A 22,799-nucleotide genomic window follows, 5' to 3' on the forward strand; every position below is an offset into this window, starting at 1 on the left:
AGCGTGGAATGATCTGCATGGTGGGAGGGTAAAAAAAAAAAAACCTAATGGACCGTTGGAATTGGATTCCCTCGTGGGAAAAGTGACGCTCATACTTTTGGATGGATGTAGTCAAAGGCACATCTGAGGCACATCTGAGGGCCGCCTGAGGACCATGTGAGAGACACCTGAGAGGGATTTATCTTTTCATCACCATTTATTATCAAGTACATCCATTCTTCTTACATCAGCCCAGCCACTCTTTCACGGTAAGCTGCTGACCCCTCTCTGCTCTGTCGTATGAGATCAGCTCGACCGTATGAGATGATAAACGCAAAGAGAGAGGAGCAAGCACCAAACAAGATATCTGTACGCTCTGCATATGATATATCTCTATGCAGATGAAAGACCGGTTGCGACCATGCAATTGGCCATATCGATAATTCAACCATCCAGCCACCATCAAGAATCTCCATCAAGATCAAGGTAACCTACAACGCATTTCTTGGCCCTCCATACAATATTGATGACCCGAAGTTTCTTCCATGCCGTAGCCCTTTCCTCAACCAGTCAATATTGCCAACGTATCCAGCTGAATATCTGATCTACGTAAGAAGAATCACTTATCTACCGTACACTGGTGGTATATACCAAAGATACCAGATGCGTGATAATGGCTCACAACCCATTCATTGGCAATTGATTCACTAACCATGAATCCGATTGAAGACGAGTAGATACTTTTGAGTGAATCGCAAACCAATGAACTGAGACAGTGTATTCAGAAAAAGCAATTATTGGTATGAAGTAATGAAGTGTCCAGTCTATCATCTCTCAATGTTTCAAATCTATTCTTGTAGAGTTCAGTCAGATGCTAAATGAACAATATCTTCCTTCACAAGCATCCTCTAAGATAAGGCCGGTTGTTTATGATAAGGTACCAGTCCAGTCTAGTCTAGTACCTACCGATGTAAGCTAACTCTCGGTGAGCTGGTTCGTACGAGGGGAATGGATAGCATCACTCTAAGCATTGTTAAGAGAAATTTAGACAATTCGATGAACGAAAATACCACGCGTCACTTTCAAACCATTTCACACTACTCGTACACTATACTGCATACTGCGGTACATACAATGGCTTCAATGGACAAAGCGCAGCCCCTAGATGAAACCACGGATTCAAAGTCGTCTCCAGATATCACCTCAAACATCAGATCTACAGATATATGGGTGGTTTACCCAGAAGGTGGTTTTCCTACTCCTACAGACATAACACATCCTATCCAGCAACTCCTCGAATCTTTTGGACCTCAATCGGAGACGCAATTACGGACAGCAACTTCGTTAAATGGGTGGGGGATAATGTATTGGTCGCTGCTTCTTACGCCGTCGGAAGTGAAGATGCTAGAGGAAAGTCCTTTGGTGGGGATTCAATGACTCTCTCATTGGAGTTTAGCTACGTACTGATATATATTTACAGGTCTATGGAGTATCGCAGCAGGTGGCTGGAAGTGATGATATTTGACTAGATGATGAGATGGTATTCGATGAGATGAGATGGGATAGAAGAGGTTGAAAGCATACTAGGTAGGAGTTTATGTTTGAAAATGGCTTACCAGACAATTTGGCAGTGATGGATGGAAATCATAATCTTACAATAAATACGATAGATCAAATTGATACATTGTTGCTATACCGTCTGATGTTTTGGTCTATCAACAAAATTACAATCTCCTTGACATTCACCTTGCCAATTATTGGTTCCAGGAACCAGGCAACCTTCTAGGCCTGAATGACATTTTAGTACTATCCACCTCCTAAAATCTTTATTTCATCTCTCTCACGAATCATCTCAAATATAATTCCAAGCACGACCCACAGCCTCACAACCTTCATTGTCTGTCGACATTTCCATCAATCCCTAAATGCGAAATTAATTATGTCGCAATCTCACTCGACATTATCGTTGTTTATTCTTCTGGTATCAAGTCTCCTGTGTATCCCGTATGTCGTCGCCGCACCTTGGGCTACGGACGGTCATGCTCACTTGTCACCTGTAACCCCGCGATATCCTCCACAGGAAGAGTCGGGCATTAAATACCGCAATGTGCTCCCCAAATTAAACTGGCTGCGGGATACGGCGATAGAAAAGATCTTCCGTCTTCCCCCAAAGGTCGCAAAGAAACCCCATGTACCAGGGAGTGTGTCGCGACCTACCAATATCCAACTCCCCGCGACTTTACTTGCAAAATATGGCGGTGATAAGGTACTTCGATTCAATCTCACGACGCCAGCGGAAGAACAAGCTTTGGCAGAAGCTGCAGATACACTTTTTCTAGATGTGTGGGAGTTCACAAGTAATTGGGCGGATATTCATTTGCGAGAAGATGATGTACGTGAAACAGTCTTTACTGTTGTCGAAGTGCTAACTGATGAAAAAGATTCCCTCCTTACTCGGCCTCTTGCCGAAATCTCTACAGACTTCATACTCGTATCTAATGCCTGACTTGGCGAAGAGTATTTATCAATCGTATCCATCGACGGCATATGCTGATGTAGCTTTTCCCTCGAAACATATTGAAAAAGCATTCACCCCGGCTTTGAGAACTAGTACTGTCGATGGGATGGACAACGTATTCTTTCAAAACTATCAACCACTATCCGTCATTGTCCCATGGATGCGCCTGATGTCTTCCATGTTCTCAACACACGTTCGAATGATCAGCATTGGAACTTCTTACGAAGGTCGCGACATCCCAGCTTTAAGGATTGGCGTATCTCCAAATCTACCTTTGGAGAATCTCAAGCCACGACAAACGATCATTTTATCCGGTGGATTCCATGCTCGAGAATGGATATCCGTGAGCTCCGTTACATACACTGCCTGGTCTTTGATCACTTCTTATGGAAAATCGCCTGCGATTACAAAGCTTCTACAAGAATTCGACTTTGTCCTCATTCCTACTATCAATGTGGATGGATACGTGTATACTTGGGAGAACGACCGTTTATGGCGCAAGAATAGACAGCAAACCAATCTTCGATTCTGTCGAGGTGTTGATCTAGACCGTGGATTCGGCTTTGAATGGGGTGCTTCGACTCAAAGTAATCCTTGTTCCGAAAGTTACCCAGGAGATGCACCTTTCCAGGCTGTTGAATCCCATCGATTTGCAGAATGGGCTAAGAATGAGACGGAGAACAATAATGTACATTTTGTTGGTTTCTTGGATTTACATTCATATTCTCAACAAGTTTTATATCCTTATTCTTATTCATGCTTGGCCGACCCACCGAGTTTGGAAAATCTGGAAGAACTTGGTATGGGACTTGCAAAGGCTATTAGAATATCGAGTGGCGAACAATATACTGTCGCTTCCGCTTGTGAAGGTGCCGTTTCTTCGAAAATACCCGGCCACTCATCGACAAGCAGAATGGAAACTGGAGGTGGTTCCGCGATCGATTGGTTTTATCACGAATTACGAGTGCGATATAGTTATCAAATCAAGCTACGAGATACCGGCAGCTATGGATTCTTACTTCCTAAAGAAAACATCATTCCGACGGGAGAAGAAGTTTTTAGTGTTATCAAATATTTTGGAGACTTCCTTCTGGGCGATAAAGGGATTGAGAAATCGATATCTTCAGAAGAGGCCTTGGTTACGGAATCAGTTAAGTCTGCTTTACCCCTTGGAGTCATGGAAGATGATTCGGTCGTTCCGGATGAATTGACGGACGAACATGAAGATGTTAATTGGGAGTTGAAACGAAAGAGGAAGTAGAGGAGATAAATTGATATGCACATTGATATTAATGTTGATATTGATATTGATGTTGATATTGATGTTGATGGTGATGGTGATGGTGATGGTGATGGTGATGGTGATGGTGATGGTGATGGTGATGGTGATGGTGATGGTGATGGTGATGGTGATGGTGATGGTGATGGTGATGGTGATGGTGATGGTGATGGTGATGGTGATGGTGATGGTGATGGTGATGGTGATGGTGATGGTGATGGTGATGGTGATGGTGATGGTGATGGTGATGGTGATGGTGATGGTGATGGTGATGGTGATGGTGATGGTGATGGTGATGGTGATGGTGATGGTGATGGTGATGGTGATGGTGATGGTGATGGTGATGGTGATGGTGATGGTGATGGTGATGGTGATGGTGATGTTTATAGGCGTAATGAGAATCAGGTAATACCTTATGGATGACTCGGGAGGCGCTTGTGGGTTATTAGTGTTAATGTAATGGCGTTTGGTCGTTATTGTCGTTGTGAGGATATATTGGAGTGCTTAATTACCTAGGTAGGTAGTTTATGAGGAGGGAGCTTGATTATGGAAATGGAAATTTTAATGAATGAAGTTGTTTGTTTTTGTGTTGTGTTTTTTATCCCCTAGAATGCTAGAGATGGGCTCCGAAAATGATTCGTACGATATATCTTAAATGATGAAATCTTATTGAATAGAATAAATATTTTCATAGTTTTTCAATCATATTATTTATCATATAGAATCTTGATTTCCAATTTCGATTTTTTATAATTTGAAAAAAGATTAAAGATTGAGAATTAGTATATATAATAATACTCGAGATTTTGATATAGAAATAATATTAATTAAATTTTATATTAGAAAATAAATATAAATATTGAATTGAATTGAATTCAAGAAATCTTAATAATTTAATTGGTTAATAAGATCTTTATTAAGTAATAAATGTCACGGGGTGACACTAAGCCCTTTCTGTCCTGTCCTGTCCTGCTATATATGTGAGAGTAAGGTAGAACTTCCAGTTCTACCTCCTAGTCTTTTGAGCGTTTAGCTCAGCGGTAAAGCTTCTGAATACTCCCAGAGGTGATCCCGTGACAATAGAGCTTATTTCTAATATTTTAGGAAATAGATAAATATAGATGAATATAGATAAATGTTAAAAGATCATATATGAGTTGGTGGAAAAGCCTTGATATTATTAAGTTCTATATAGAGATACGATATATATATGTGGACTCGATAGAGTTATATACGGACTAATCCCGATACAGCATAATATGATATATGGTATAAGTATTTTTTCTAATATTTCTTTATACTGATATTATCACGGCGCTAACTATATGATCTGTAGTTGCCTTTATGCTTTAAGTATAGTATATTAGTATGCCCTATTTTCTATAAGTAGAGCTTCACTTTTCCATAACTCTTTTATCTTTATGGTATAATATAAGTTTTTATTTGTATCTTAATAATTTATATTATCTTCAAATAAATTATTACAGTTTTATTTTTATTTTATTTCTAAAGCTTTATTGATATTTTATCCCGATTATGTTAATCACATCTATCATTAATTTATTATATATCCTACCACCGATATTTTGAATCTCAAAAAGTGCCGAAGATGGGTGAATAAGTATCTATACTAGAAGCACCTGTATCTAGCTTATCTCCATAATTCCTTTTCTTAAACCATATTCTTAATTCTGCTGAAGCCGATATCTCTCTTTTTATAGACCTATTCAATAATCCAAATACTACACACTTTATTACTGTTCAAGCTATATTTGAATCAATTGAATCGATTGCAGGTTTATTATAAGCCCAAACTGCTGTTGCTCAGGCTTAAGTTACCGATACTCAATTAAAGATTATTAAATTAAAAGATACAATTGAAATATTGAAGATTACTATTTGCAATAATTTGTAAGCTTTATTTTATTGCAAATATCTCGCCGCCTTCAAAAAGTTTAATAATAATAAATAAAATATTATAAAGCACCAAGATTAGTACACAACTTTTTATAATATAATCAATTACTGTTTAACCACAGATTATAAAAATGAATTAGAATTTTAGAAAATCATATTTCTTATTAATCTATTTTCTAACTTTATTTATATAAACAATCAGATATACTTTAATACAATTACAAATAATATACATAATTCCAATCTTTAGCCCTCTGAATAGTATACTGTAATAAACATCTGGTATAAATTAAATAAGCAATACCAGATTCTAAATCTCTTATACAAAATTTCTATAGATTATAATAAATATAAAATGAAGAAGATTCTATTTAATAATTTTATTATCGAATTTAAGCAATTCACTATTAAATACAAAAAGACTATTAAACAATAAGTTGCTAATCTTAAACTCAAAGTCTTATAAAAATTAATTGATATTTTAATTAACTATCCCAATAAACTTTCTATTACCAATATCGATACATAGATAGTTTAGTAGTAAGGCATTTACAATAATTTAGAAGAAAAGATTTATTTTGATAATCAATATAAAAACCAAAATATTAACTTCAGCAATTAGAAAAAACCTAATGAAAAGAAATCTATTATTGCTACTATAATACCTACACCTGATTCCTTTGAAAATCCTATACAACTAAATACTACTTGCCAAGGCTAGTGATCCTTATTATAATATAATAGAGAATAATGTCTAGATCTTGGCCTTTATCTTTATTATAAAAAGCCTAATCATATCAAATTCAATTATAAAGAAAAGCAATATAATAATACAAAATATAATACCAACTCAGAAACTATATAATACCCCAATCATCCCTTTATTACAAACCAATACACTCCAAATGTTTATTGTTTTTCTATTACCGATTATTATTACAACCCCAAATCCTATTATAATACTTATAGCTCTACTTATCAGAATACATTCCCACCTACTAATTGTTTTCCGATTATTACAATACCATTTCAATACATCTCTCCAGTCCCCACTAATAACAGAGATCTGGGTGGATTTGTTGAAGACTCTATATATTCAAATAATAATGAAAATTCAATTCTCTAATTAAATATATTAAAAAACTAATCTCGATTTATAATCATAAATCAAAATTTTTTATAGAAAGTTTGTTTTTATAAATTAAAAGATTAATTATATCTAGGGATTCTTTGTACCTTAAAACAATGAATAATAATTTTTTAAAATCTCAATGGAAATTTTTCTTACACCTAATATAATCATTCTATTTATTAGCTTAATAGATAATAAAGCCACAGGATATGAGTTTATAGATAGAACCCTTATATCCAAACTTGGTATCCCTATACATTCCCTTTCTACTACCCGCAACCTATTATTTACAGATAAAAAGACTTCTGATATCCTATTTCAATATACATTATTAAATTTATGAATTAATAATTATAAAGAAATTGGCTTATTCTATATTATCAATCTTTCCAATACAAACTCTATAATCCTCGATTTTTTATAGCTTCAGCACCATAACCCTACCATTAATTAGATAACAATGACTCTTAAGTTTATATTCACATATTGCTCCAGATATTGCTACCCAGTTAATTTTACTACAACTATTATCCCCGATTGTAATAATATACTGACCCTAACAAACACAACACTCATCCAATATTACATACACCCATTAGAAAGTCTATTTTAAAATCTACTTTGAAAAAATCTATTTCAATCCCATATCATACCTTTACCGAAGAAATTATTAATAAAAGTCTTCAGACTCCCTTCTTTTCACTTCAAGACTAATCAATACTTTTGAAATATAATTCTCCGACTCTAGCTATAAAAAAGAATATTAATAGAAACCTTTACAATATAAATCCTATTGATTTAATACCATTCGATTCAAACCACCACTACACTCACCAAATCAACAGAAAAACAGAAATCTGTACCAAAATAATACCAAACCAGCCAATCCTGAAATCAGCTTTAGTATAGATTATTGCAGGCTTTAGGATATACAAAAGACTATTACAAAACCAAAACGTTTTACCCCCATTAATAGTCGGCTCTTCTAAGCGGCCTCCTAGTTCCTAGTCGGGGAAAGCGGTTGTCCCCGGAAAGCGCTTGTTCCCGAAAAACTTCGAAAATATCATAATAATTGAATTATATTAATCACAACCTTTATAAATTATATGATTATTAATAAAATATTGATTATTATCATTTATTCATTATATCTATAATAATAAATAAAGTTAAAGTTAAATATAATAAAGCTATTCAATATTATTTGGATTATTCACAGAAACCTTTTTATATTGCTATACGAATTGAAAACTTAATAATTATTACAAATAATTGAAAAAGGCTATACAATATAAGTGTAATAAACTAACTAAAGGGATTCCTAATCTTACTAATAAAGATCAAAATAAAATATTGACTAAAGCTTAAGGAGTATGTATCAAAACTCTAATCTGTAATTTATTGAACTACAATATTATATTTATTTACAAACTTATTTTCAACACAATTGTATACCTCAAACACATTAAGAATTCAAAAACAAAAGGTTCTACAAAACGATGGTTTAGAAACTATTGGAAGAAGATAAAACTATATATTATTATTACAAATCCTTTTGCAAAATAATATACTCAAGTACAAAAGGAAAAAGATATTTTAAAATAGTTTAAAAACTATCAAGAATATCTCAAATTGCTTAATATTATAAAGAAAACCCAGATCATAAACTTCAATGAAACGGGATTTAGAGCTGGATATATATGCGGGCAGAAAATATTAGTTTCAGATAATATTCTTGAAGTAAGTGTATTTGAATATATATTTATATAAATAAATACTAATTATATAGTTCTATTCTATCAGTCCTAAAGATCGATGCTCTATTACTATATTCGAAATCATCGATGCTGTTAGCAGCCTTTCTTTATCTCCCCTAATTATAATAAAAGAAAAGGATTTAATATAGAATTGGTTTCAAACTATTCTATTAAAAGAAATATGAATTATTCCCTTTGCGTTAGGATTTACTACAAATGAGATAACTATTATCTTTTTAAAACATTATATTGAAAATTCCGATTTTGGATCTAAAGTGAATAGAAAATCCTTATTATGGATAATCATGGTTCACATTTGCAACCAGAATTTATATAACTAGCAAATGAAAACCATATTCGATTTATTCTGCCTTCTCCGTATCTCACATATTATATGCAACCTCTTGATATAAAACATATTTAGGGTATATAAATACTATCATCAACTAGCTATTCAGGAGATATTGATAGAATTCATTATCGAATATAATGCAATCTGTTTTTTGTGAGATTTAGCAAATATTCGGTATAAAATATTCATTTTAAGCAATATAAAATCGATATGAAAAAACTCAGGATTATATTCTATTAAATCAGAATTCTGTATTACTAATATTAGAAAATTCAATTGCTTTTATAGATCTCTATTAATTATCGAAGATAAGCCTGAACTCCCTCCTTATATTATACCAGCTTAACCAATGGAAATAGCTTATAATTTAAATCATTAGTATTAAAAGATTTATAAAACTAATTCAATATAGAGTGATTTTATTCGAGCAGACGAATTTGATACTTTTATTAATAATGCGTAAAATATATAAATCGATGCTATATTAATTGAGATAGAGATAATCTTTTATTATAAAAGAAAGCAATAGGACTTTAAAACTAATTTAATATTCAAATGATGATTTGTAATCCCTACTACTAAAACTTCAAAGAAATTGATCTTAAAGAATACAGATAGAATTCAAAAGCAATAAGATAATAAATTAGATAATATTATTAAGAGAAAAGATCATGCTGTCTTTCTAATTATATAGAGAATTGAATGTAATAAAATATTAGTAAGAAGTAAATAAACTAGAAAGGAAAGCAATTGAGAATAAAAAAACTAAAAGATTATCAAAAACAAAATACCCTAATACCTCTTTATCTAGCTACTCCGATAATAGATTTAGAAGTCGAATAGAAATATACAAATACTATATAAATGGAATTAAAAGAGAAAAAGAAGTAAATAAAGGATTTGAAAGAATTAGAGAGATTGAAAGCTTCTAGAACAATAAGAATACTAATAGCGATAATAATAATAATAGCAATAAGATTACTTTTATAATTGATATCCAGAGTAATATGGAATTAGAATTATAATAGGATTATATTCCTTTTATATTTATAAAGAACTTTCAGAAAAAAAAAAAAAAAAATAATGAATTTATATATTTCAGCAATAATAATGATAATAGAGTCAATCTTCATTTTTTATAATAAAATATTATTGAAAAGATATATATATCATTTATTATAATCCTCAAATAATATTAATAATGATATTTAACTAGAGTTATATTAATAAACTAATTTCTAAAAAGTATATATATCAGATTTTCGAAGTTTTTCGGGGATAAGCGCTTTCCAGGGATAACCGCTTTCCCCGATTAGGAACTAGGAGGCCGCTTAGAAGAGCCGACTATTAAATCCCCTATCACTACAAAGCCCTTTGAAGAACTAACTAACACCTTACAAAATATCTGATAGAAAATGAACGATATAAAATTCCTTATAGCTAATAGCTTTATTTAATTTTATAAAGATCAGAAAGCTTATATCACAAAAATAACCTGGAATGAATTAGATAGAGCTTGCGAGTTACACTGTATAGTAACAAACAATTCTATTCAACTATATCGCAATATCATGGAAAGCAATATTAAGAAGTTCATGGAAAAAACCAACCGATCTATACCATTTATAATAAAGATTCAAAATAAACTATCATTCTGGTTTTGCAATCTGTTTGCTAGATTCTTACCCTCCCTCACCAACAAGCTTTTGTTACAACGCTTTTGGAATTACAAGATCAAGATTATACTAGGTAAAGAGCTTTTATACAACAAAGATTGCCCAATATCCCCAATCAAATTCCAAGTTGTTTATAAATGGCTTGATAATAATCTAAATAAAAAATTCATTCACAAATCCTGCTTTCAATCAGCTATCCCATTCTTTTTAGCTGCAAAGTCTGAAGGGGGTATTCGAATTTGCTAGAATTACTGTGAATTGAATAATATTATTATTAAGAATCATTATCTATTACCACTAATCAAAAAAAACCCTTAATACCTTATACTATACTAAAGTTTATATCAAATTGGATATTATCACTGTATTCAATAAATTACAGATTGCAGAAGATCATGAATGGAAGATTGCTTTTATAATTCATTTCGGCTTATTCGAATTCCTGGTGATATCTTTCGGCCTTTGCAATACTTCTGTCTTATTTCAGAACTATATCAATTATATTCTTTTTGATCTTTTGAATAAGAATTGTACAATATACCTAGATAATATCTTGATCTACTTTGAGAATATTATAAATCATTGAAAACAAGTTCGCGAAGTTATGTAAAGATTCATTGATATTGGATTACAAATTGATATTGATAAATGTAAATTCGAAATGAGGAGAACGAAATATCTTGGCTTGATTATTACTCTTAATAATATTAAAATAAATTCTAATAAGGTTAAGACTATTCTTAAATAGAAGTTGTTAATTAAACTAAAAGATTTTCAATGCTTTTAGGATTTGCTAACTTTTATTAATACTTTATTTATAACTTTTCTAAAATCATGGAACTTTTAAATTGCTTATTGAAAAAAGAGAATATATAAAATTAAATTATTAATTAAAAGAATATCTTTAAAAATCTAAAGTATGTTTTTATCTTCGCTTTAATTCTTGTAATGTTTGATTATTACTATTGTATAGTTATTGAGATAGATACTTTCAATTAGATTGCAAACGGAGTACTCTCTCAATATAACGATAAGGGCTGATTATATCTGGTTATATACTTCTCTTCAAAATACAGCATTACTGAATACAACTACAAAATCTATAATAAGGAACTACTAGTTATTATTAAATTCTTAAAAGAATGGAGACCCGAACTATATAAAATTCAAAAGCTGTTCGAAATTATTATTAATCATAAGAATTTAGAATACTTCATATCGATAAAGATATTGAATCAAAGACAAGTTAAATAAACTAAATTTCTGGTTGGTTTTAATTTTTGTATTATATACAAATCAGGTCTTAAAGCAGTTTGCCTTAATATATTGAATAGGAAAATAGAAGATTACTCTATATACACTGATTCTAATAATAATCGAATTAAGAATTGCTTATAAACAATTCTCTCAAAAAAAGTATTTGATATTACTATATTCAAGGATCTTATTCGATAAACAAATAACAATATCAATCTTACTGTGATATCTATAGGTATAATTATTCTCGATATTGAGAAGCCGATTGATAATCTTATCAATAAAGTATATAAATTATTCAAATTAATTATTATTATATATAAAACACTTTAGAATCCAATTGTTCGTTATTGGCCACTATCAATCCGAAAAGATCTTCGAATTGTTTTTTAAAATTATAAATTAATTAATAATAAAATTTTCTATTGCAACCACCTTTTTATTCTTTTCTTACTAAGTTTTACACCCAGATTATATACTAAATGCATTCCATTGATCTAATAGGATATTCTGATTAAATTAAAATTATTGATTTTGTTTTCTGTATATACTGATAGCCCAATATATTGAGGGAAATCGAAACTTACATACAAGCCTATCAACTCTGTTTTTGAATCAAAGCCTTCTATCTTGCTGCACCCGGATTCCTAGAACCCCTGCTAGTACTATTCCGCCCCTGGTCCGATATTTCCATTAATTATATTACACCACTACCAATTAGCGAATGCTATAGCAAAAAGCATTAATATATTGTTATAGTTGTTTACTGCTTAACAAAAATATATCATTTCATTCTGATTATAGAATTGTTCATAGAGAAGCTTGCTGATTGGTTTGTTGAAAAAGTCTATTGTCTACATAATATACCTGATAATATAGTATCCAATAGAGGTTTATAATTTATATCAAAATTCTGAAAGCATTTATCTAAATATCTATTAATTACTTTGAAACAATTCTTCTCGTTTTATTCCAAATTCGATGGATAAACAGAGAGGATCAATACTATAATAGAACAATATCTTCAGGCTTTTATAAACTTCCACCAAGATAACTGATATAATTAACTCCCACTCGCAGAATTTGCACTTAATAATACCATCTCAGAGACTACCGGCATATCCCCATTCTTCACTAATTATAATTTTCATTCACACCTCAGTGTTGAGCCCTCTTTACCTATTCCCCCAAACCTATTATATCAACATAAATACAAGTTTCTAAAGGTCAATAAGATTACAGATTGATTTAATATTATTCTAACAAAATTGAAAGCTCTAATTATTCAATCTATTTAGAGATATAAAGATTATACTAATAAGATTTATATTGATACCTTTTTATATAAAGAAAATAATAAAGTATAAATTAATATTAAAAATATGAAAACTAATCGTTTAATAAAGAAAAATAATAATAAATAAAATAGTCCCTATAAGATTCTAAAAATTTATAAACAAGCCTATCTACTCCAGTTTCCTATTAGTTTTAAGATCTTTTTAATATTCCACAATTTATTATTTTGATTATTCTATTATTCACCTGAACTAATTGGTTAAAAAGCAATTAACGAAGCTGAATTCTGTTAAAACCAAGACTGTATCCTAGAAAGAGATAATAAAACAAACAAGGAAACCGAACAATAAAAATTCGATAAACTACTTGATTATTATAACGAGAACGGATTTCACTACCAAATCAAATGAAAACATCACCCAGCATCTTAGCAATTTATTGAAAACCTTTGTGACCAGGAAAATACAATTATTGCTTTTTATTTAATAAATCTAAATAAATCAGAACTATTTGCTTAAATAAACTTCAAAAGATTTATTATTTCTAATCTCCCATTAATATTTATATCAAATGCACCCCCGAATCGAGACCGAGGTAGACCTAAAAAGCTCCGGTAATTGATTACTACTTCCAAGAAAGTTTATTTTAATCCAATAATAGAAATTAGAGTATTTTAATATTATTTTGTTTTCTAAAAAATTAATTAGTATTACAATCATAGATTGATCGCCTTAAGCAAGGGATACTATCACAACACCAACTACATAATCTGTAGTTGCCTTTATGTCTCAGGCATAATATACTAGCATACCCTACTTCCTATAAATAGGGCTTCACTTTTCCATAGCTCTTCTACCCTTATGGTACAATATAAGTCTTTACCCGTACCTTGACAGATATTATATATCTGAAGTTATATAGTCTATCGAAAGCTATAAGGCGTTATATCATAAATTGAGGCTATAATTAATCTTAATCAAACTAAACGATATAATCTATATTATATAAATATATATACAGTGTTTGATTATTCTTATTTAATGAATCTCGAAGATCGTTAACAAATACTTTGGAGCTAGCGAGTTAATTCTAACAAATACTAAAAAGCACTTTGAGATTATAGTTATCAAAACTATTATAGAATCAATAAATCAGATCTCATACATTCTTCCAAGAACTAATAACGTGGTTTATCACCGAGTGGGCCATATCACCGAGTGGGCCATTTTCACCTCAATTCACATCTTCAAATCTATATTATTCAATAACGATTAAATTAATTGATTAAAACTATTAAGAATCTAATAATCTAGGATCTATTATATTATTTTGATAGGTTTTTGTATTATAACCTGTCTTTCTATATTTATTATAATATTGAATAGAAAAATGCTTTTTTATTAGAATTCCTTTTTTTTGATGTTCATTGTGTTAAATCTGAATATTAATCTTTGTTGAGATAATATATTAAGAGCCTTTTATTCAATGAATATTCCTTCTTAATGTAATTGGGTTTTTTTTGTATATTGATATTTGCTTAATATCTTATTTGTTTTTCGAAATATACGAATTTCTATATTCAAAAGTATATTCTTATAAGCTAATCTCTTTATACTTTTAGTTAAAGTTAATATAATTTCGAATATAGATATAGGAAAGCTTGATTGATATTGAGTTATTCGAGATTTCATTAAAATTGATTGAGAAAAAGCTTTAGTTAGATTGTAAGGAATTTGAGAGATTCATTAATCTAAATCGAAAGAGAGGGGAGTAGATATATAAATTCGAATATCCAATTTCGAAAGTATAATATCAGAATCAAAGGGTATTAAACCTGTTTCTCTGAATTCTGATTTTATATTCTAAGAGATAATTGATTCTTTATATATAGCTTTAAAAGCTATAAAGAATTTAATCTTCGAAATATAATTAATATATACTTTAATAAACGTATTAATTTGATTATCATATGAACATTTTTAGATTTCTAAAACAATTTATATCAAATAGTTGAATTAAATAATTTAAATGTAATGGTAGATTCAAGTATATAATATTATTATTTTTATAATATACCTGAAAAGCTTTTGCTTTATGACTTTTATATCCATTTAATATCAATATTCAATATCTACCCTTTCTTTGATTCTTAATATACTTATCAAAGTGTTTTCAATCATTCTAAATCTATTTCATTGTTTGTCCATCTATTAGATATAGATTTAATAGCCCAATCCACAGGAAGATCGGTTTCGATATACTAATTAGAGAGGTGAACTTATTCCTGAATTACTAGAAATGGGGGAATAGTTTTATTCTCTCTATTTCTATATATTATTACTATAGTCTATTCTCGATTGCCTAACTATATTGATTTACTTCTATTATATCTTTTAGCATTAATAATAATCATTACTATAGATATAATCCCCATTATAAAGTCTATTTTATTGAAATTATAGAAATCGCCATCCAAAATACTGTATTTCGCTTATATATTTACAACCACTCGAAACCAATCTTTAATAAGCTTAGAATCTTTGTAAAAAACTTTTGAAAATCATAAACACAATTAAAACACATCTTTAATTCGATTCGATATTTATACAAATCGATATACCCAAAGCTTTCCAATATATTTCGAACTTCTTGATTCAAGAATATAATCGCTATAATCTTCTATATTCTTGATATTGGATAAAAATCTTTTGAATTTATATCAAATATATATTTAATAATCATATCCTCTTTCAATTCTATAATTTTATAGCAATTCGCTTGAATCTCTATACGTGAAGTTAAACTGTTCATTTTATGGTTAATCATTATACAAAGTATATTATATAATTTAGCAATCTTCGAATGCTTAATTTTTTATCTTTTGAAAAGCTTTGATAGCTAAAAAATAACGTACTTCTTTATTTGTAGATTTTATAATAAATGGTTAATAAAACGCGTATTGAATATAAAGAATACGAATTAAGGTGAAAGTGGCCCATTCGGTGATATGGCCCACTCGGTGATAAACCATGTTATCTTTAATCATTTTTTAAAAAAAATATCTTTTCTAGATTACCTAATACCTAGTGTAGATACTTCTCTAAGAGCATAAGATTATATTAATAATATAATATGTTAAAAGGAATAGAAGTTACCGGTGCTAAGCACGTATAGTGATTAGTAATACGGCTACCTAAACGGGCTAGATTAGACGAACTATAGACAGGCATATTGATCCCTTTATATAATACTATAGGGAGATTAATTGTCACGGGATTACTTCTGGGAGTATTCAGAAGCTTTACCGCTGAGCTAAACGCTCAAAAGACTAGGAGGTAGAATTGGAAGGTTCTATTTTATTTTTATATATATAGTAGGATAGGATAGAACAGAAAGGGCTTAGTGTTATTCTATAACATTACTTCTCTTTTTAAGGTAGGATCTCTATATCATTATCTACTAGGAGGTTTCAGGATTCTGGATTCTGAATTCTAATATTTTAGGTATTCAGATAGACAAATAGAATCTATATATACTAGTTTCTAGACTAATGGTCTGTAAGAGCTATAAGTAGACTTTCTATAATAGTTTTATTTATAATTAAGGATAGTTTTATTTAATATTATAGGATCACTTCTGGAAATATTTAGAAGCTTTATTGTTGAGCTAAATACCCAAAAGACTAGGAGATAGAATTGGAAGTTTTATTTTACTTTTATATATATAGCAGGACAGAATAGGACAGAAAGGGCTTAGTGTCACCCCGTGACATTAATATGCTTATACGCATAACTATATAGTCAATATAGAGGCCTCTTCCACTCAATCTTCTAATAGGTTATAAGATCCGATTAGTATGGCCTCTAAATAGAATTGATGTGATCAATATTACATTCAGTTCGCAAAACTGAAGAATATAGGACACATCTTATATCCAGTTTACAAAATTGAAGAATATATAACACTACTTGTCACGGGATCACTTCTGGGAGTATTCAGAAGCTTTACCGCTGAGCTAAACGCCCAAAAGACTAGGAGATAGAACTGGAAGTTCTATCTTACTCTCACATATATAGCAGGACAGGACAGGACAGGACAGAAAGGGCTTAGTGTCACCCCGTGACACCACCCCCTCCTTAAGGTATAGTCTCCATACCATCACCTATTAGGAGGTTTTCAGGATTCTGGATTCTAATGCCTAAATATTCAGACAGGCAGACAGGATCTATATATACTAGCCCCCAAACCAATAAAGGCTTGTAAGCTATAAGTGGGCCCCCCACACAGCTCCACTTATAACCAAGGGTAGTTCTATCTAATATCACAGGATCACTTCTAGAAGTATTCAAAAGCTTTATCGCTAAGCTAAACATCCAAAAGACTAGGAGATAAAACTAGAAGTTCTATCTTACTCTTATATATATAGCAGGACAGGATAGGACAGGACAGAAAGGGCTTAGTGTCACCCCGTGACACTACTTTACGATTAATATATAATATTATAATTGATTATTACTACTAATTCGCAAAATTGAAAAGCATGCAGTACTATCTATACTTATATATTTACAATCACAAATCTGTATAACATTGTCTATACAGAAAAAGGGAAGAAAAAAAAAACTCTGTAAATTCTCTATATAGATATCAAAATGAATAATATCAAAAAGCAAGCTAAGTATATCCCAACTTTTATTTAAGAGATTTATAAAAAATAATTTTGGTAAATGAAAATATAATTAAAAAGAAAGGATTGATTTATACAATTGAATTTATACTTTAGAATTATATAAGAATTAGAGAACTTAGAATGGAGATTGATGACATTAAGATCTTTTCGATTATTGAAAATATTATAATAATATATATTAGATTCAATATTAAAAAGAAAACTATATATTTAAAGAATGAAGCTAGTGCACTTTATATATATATAAATTGCTTAGTAATAACAATAAAGTATTAGCTAACAAATATAATACAGTATATATATTATAAAATTATCTGAAATTCAAATACTCGAGAACAAATAATATCACAACAAACTTGTATCTAATAATAATCCAGATATTTACCTTTAAATCCTTAAATCAATCGGAAATAACTATCATTGAAGTTTGGAATAAGCTTAAGGAATATCAATATAAACTCGATATAGTTAATTCTATATTTAAAGATTTATATAAAGATTAAGCTCTCTTTTTAATTCTTATAAGAAACTTATTAATTGATTATTAAACAATAATCAATACTATAAGTATTTAAAGTATATTAATAATTAAAAATAAGATTAAGTATCTCATAACTAAAAAACTCAGTATTAAAAAGATAGAACAAATTTATATCATTAATGAAAAGTATATAATTCCAAATCAATAAAGAAAACACAAAGAATCAAGTCCATTTGAAAAGTAAAAACAAAATAATAATATAAAATCCTTTACTTGTTATTTATATAAGTAAAAAGAATACTTTTTATATGATTATAAAGATCTCTTACTTATATAAGCTCTAATTTATAAATACTATAAAGTCTAATAACGGAAAGCAATATTTAAAAAGATAATTAAAGTATTATTCTTTAAGAAAAATAATTAAGCTTATTTTATAAATAGCAAAAGCCTTTTAGTTGATCTCGATTTATTAAAAATAAAGAAAAATCTAATAATAAAGAGTGCCATATATTCAAAAAGCTTATTTATAAGATTATCTCTTTTTATTAATATATATTTATTTATTTATTTATGTCACGGGGTGACACTAAGCCCTTTCTGTCCTGTCCTGTTCTGCTATATATATGAGAGTAAGATAGAACTTCCAGTTCTACCTCCTAGTCTTTTGGGCGTTTAGCTCAGCAGTAAGCTTCTGAATATTCCCAGAAGTGATTCTGTGATATAGGTAGAACTACCCTTGATTATAAATAAAGCTGTATGGGGGGCCCACTTATAGCTTACAGGCCATTGGTCTGGGGGCTAGCATATATAGATCCTGTCTGCCTGTCTGAATGCCTGAGACATTAGAATCCAGAATCCAGAATCCAATCCTGAAACCTTCTAGTAGGTGATGGTATGGAGACTATACCTTAAGGAGGGGGGTAGTGTCACGGGGTAACACTAAGCCCTTTCTGTCCTATCCTGTCCTGCTATATATGTAAGAGTAAGGTAGAACTTCCAGTTCTATCTCCTAGTCTTTTGGGTATTTTAGCTCAGCGGTAAAGCTTCTGAATACTCTCAGAAGTGATCCAGTGACATTTAGCACTTTATTTTTGATTACAAATTATATATTAAGGGAATGGATTTTATAAGCAGAGCTTTGATTAGTAGGTTAGAAATATTATAGAAGGGCTATCTGGCTAGAGGTTTGAAATAATAAGCCTACAAGATATAGTTGGTTTGTTGTATAGAAGAGATCCGGCAAGGTAATATGAAACGATTACTAGTTGCAAGGTGTAGTATATAATGATAGCAATAGTGATATTGTTTATATGGCTCGAGAGGATAGATGTGTGTATCGATCTATAATTGGATATTATAGGATAGAGGGTATGATGGAGGGTATCAAATAGGCTTAAGGAGTAAACAGGAATGGAGGTATAAAGGAATGGTTTTGGTTCTGGCTAGAATTTCTGAAGGTAATCATACAATAGATGATTTAATGTAGTCAAAAGATTCTATAGAAACTTAGTATTAATGGCTTTATTACAAGTAAACCAGGAAAGTGTCTGTAGGTATAGCGAACCTACTTTGTATTATAATATATTCTAGAAAGTAATTATAATATAATTCATTTCTGTCACGCCAACCCCTCTAGGACTCACCAACAGAGCACAACCGACCTTATACTAGCTTAGTGTCTTTTTCGATCAGCACTTAATGTTCTTATAGTATATCAAAACATATATCGCGAAAGCTATACGCGTTGCGTCCCACATTCAATTAATAGCTATACAGTCTACGGACTATTTACAGTCTGCCTGCGAAAAGCGATCATTATCTGTATATTTCCTGTTGTCCTTTCAGTTTCGAAGTATAATTCGATAGGCTATATAAACAATACTTAAATACAGGCTATATTCTAATTAGCATTAGAATTAAGAAATACATCAACCTAATCAGCAAAAACGATTTACAATATAGCACAGGGAGCTTTATCTGTTTATAAGACAATCCCGATAACTATATTTTTGCAGAAGCTGGTTTTCCAATTAAAATTGTTGTACTAAAATAAGCCAGATTGAGATTTGCGTTTCGACTTCAGATAATGAATATACAATATTTACTTATAAACCGATTAAAGCTGTATATCAAGAAAAGAGGATAAGACATAGATATACTGAAAGATCCTATTATCAGATTGCAAAGAATAGAACAAGCAATCCCTACAACCAAGCGTCCCAAACTCCTACAGCTGTACTTCTCTCTTGAGTACTGTACTGATTCAATTAATAATATAAGTAAAGAGAATGCTACAGAAATATTTAAAGACTAATGAAATCTAATTCCCTAAGAAGATTATTCTATATCTTAAATGAATCTGAACAATATAATAAACACAATTATTATATAGAATATGGTCAATCAAAATTGAATATTATTCTAAAGATCTTTGAATATAAACTATTTACATAATAGTTCTGGAATCATACGAAACAAAAGTCGGATACTAGCTATATTATAATAAATCATATTAAAGGAATCTTATAATACTATAATATTATCAATGTGTGGTTGTAAGCAATCTATTGCATTGCTAAATATATTGGATTGCAATCCAATCGCTCCAACAACAATAACAACAATCATATCGATAATTGAAGTGAGTGGAGATAATGATATATAGTTTATTTATAAAGTAATAATCAATCAATTCTATAAGGAGAACGGAAAGCAACGAGTAATTCTAAAGATTACAAATGTAATCAATGTATATATTAAAACCCTGAGCAAAATGGAACTGAGCTATACCGACACACTGAGGTTTGTATGTATTGATAGTATAATCAAGATTATAAAATAAGCCGAATTTATATAAAGAATCCCTATATTAATTATAAGAGTAACTCTAAAGGGAATTGCTAAATCCTATATTGATGTACTCAAAACTAAAAGGGCATTTCAAGTATCGAAGGGTATTAAGATGAATATATCTAAAACGATGAAGATGATATAGAAATACAAACGATGGGAGCGAAATAGTTGTACAATCTTTATAAAGATAGGAAGTGGGTAATAGATAATTGCTAATAACCTTTTCGAATTGTAATTAAAGATTATAAAAGCAGTTTCTGAATTAAGACTTGAATTGATCCTTTTGCTTTATTGTAATAGAATAAAATGGATTTTGGAATATAAAATATTAGAGGAATACAAAAACCTTTTACAAAACGAAAATTGTATACAGTTGATTACTGTGCTTGGTGTAGATGATACTCAAGCCACAGAAACCTAGTATAACTATGTTATGCTTCAGGTTCCTTACAATATATTGGGTATACTTACAACATTCCCAGATATAATTATCCAAAAAGAGATTAAGGTATAGGTAGAAAAGGAATCAATATAATATAAAGTCTTTAAGTATGGGGTGAATCCTTTTATAAAAAAGGCTAATTAGATTATTAATTTCAAGAAGATAATAAAACTATTCCAGCTATTTAATGTCAGTAAATACTCGAAGCCTTTTAATAAATCACAATGCCCTCAATTATAATAGTACTTTAATAAATGCCAGTTATATTGTAATCTGTATATGTGTTATCGCCTAGCTTGTTATTCTAAATATAGCGAATTGATTGCTAAATATATCGATAGAAAGATTTATAAGCAATATCAAAACGATACTTAATATATAGAATACCTAAAACCTTTTCGATCTGCACATAGCAACTATCCTATAGCATTATGATTAGTTAATAGAAAACTGATCAGGCTTACCTACCGATAAATGAGAGAAGTCAGGATTATTAATTAAAAGGAGATTCAGAAAATATACAAAAAAAAGGTATTTATTCTAATACTAGTCAAACAATCTCAAATGATTATCCTCAGACCTTTTGTATTAGAAGCTTGTATTATTGCCTACAAAAACGAATAGCAACTGATAGATTAATTATTCAAACGGGTCCGATTAGGGGAGGGCCCCTCCAATAATCCGATTTATATTTCGGATTGTAACTTTTTGTGTTGCATTAACAAAGGAATAAATTATAATATAATAGTTATAGCTAAAAAAGCCTTTTCATTTCTCAATTCTGAAATAAGTAAGGAGAGTGAGTCAAATATCAACAAAACTGCTATTACCCCTGTATGAATCGCATAATCAATATAAACTCAATAGGGGGAAGGGGGCTTACAATTGTATAAGCGAATGTGGGATACAAATACTTCAATTATATTACTCTTTTATAAGTTGCTAAAGAGATTGATATAAATATTATTTATATCCAAGAACCCTGACTATATAATAACTCGGCAATCCAAAATTATATTATATATAATCAATACCAGTTGATCGACACCTGGAGAGTAGCTGATAGCCCTGAGTATAGGCTATAAATAATTATCTATATATAAAAAGGAGGCAATTTAAAGGTTAAATAAATAAAGCAAACTAAAAGTAGAGATTTATTTTGAATTA

The 22,799-nt window shown here is 30.1% G+C and overlaps 2 protein-coding genes across 2 annotated transcripts; both read left to right on the top strand.

Moving 5' to 3' along the window:
• Positions 1 to 1,113: 1,113 nt before the first annotated feature.
• EAF02_007859 (uncharacterized protein) lies at positions 1,114 to 1,504 on the top strand (the record flags this gene model as incomplete). The annotated part of the gene is made up of 2 exons (XM_038903907.1): positions 1,114 to 1,401; positions 1,460 to 1,504. The coding sequence occupies 2 exons, from the start codon at positions 1,114 to 1,116 to the stop codon at positions 1,502 to 1,504; spliced, it is 333 nt and encodes a 110-aa protein (XP_038756188.1).
• Positions 1,505 to 1,918: 414 nt separating this feature from the next.
• On the top strand, positions 1,919 to 3,758 carry EAF02_007860 (uncharacterized protein; the record flags this gene model as incomplete). The annotated part of the gene is made up of 2 exons (XM_038903908.1): positions 1,919 to 2,371; positions 2,421 to 3,758. The coding sequence occupies 2 exons, from the start codon at positions 1,919 to 1,921 to the stop codon at positions 3,756 to 3,758; spliced, it is 1,791 nt and encodes a 596-aa protein (XP_038756189.1).
• Between the last annotated feature and the right edge of the window lie 19,041 nt (positions 3,759 to 22,799).

This window comes from Botrytis sinoallii (assembly GCF_014898435.1).
Source record: "Botrytis sinoallii strain Bc 23 chromosome Unknown BSIN_014, whole genome shotgun sequence".
Classification (NCBI taxonomy): Eukaryota; Fungi; Ascomycota; class Leotiomycetes; order Helotiales; family Sclerotiniaceae; genus Botrytis; species Botrytis sinoallii.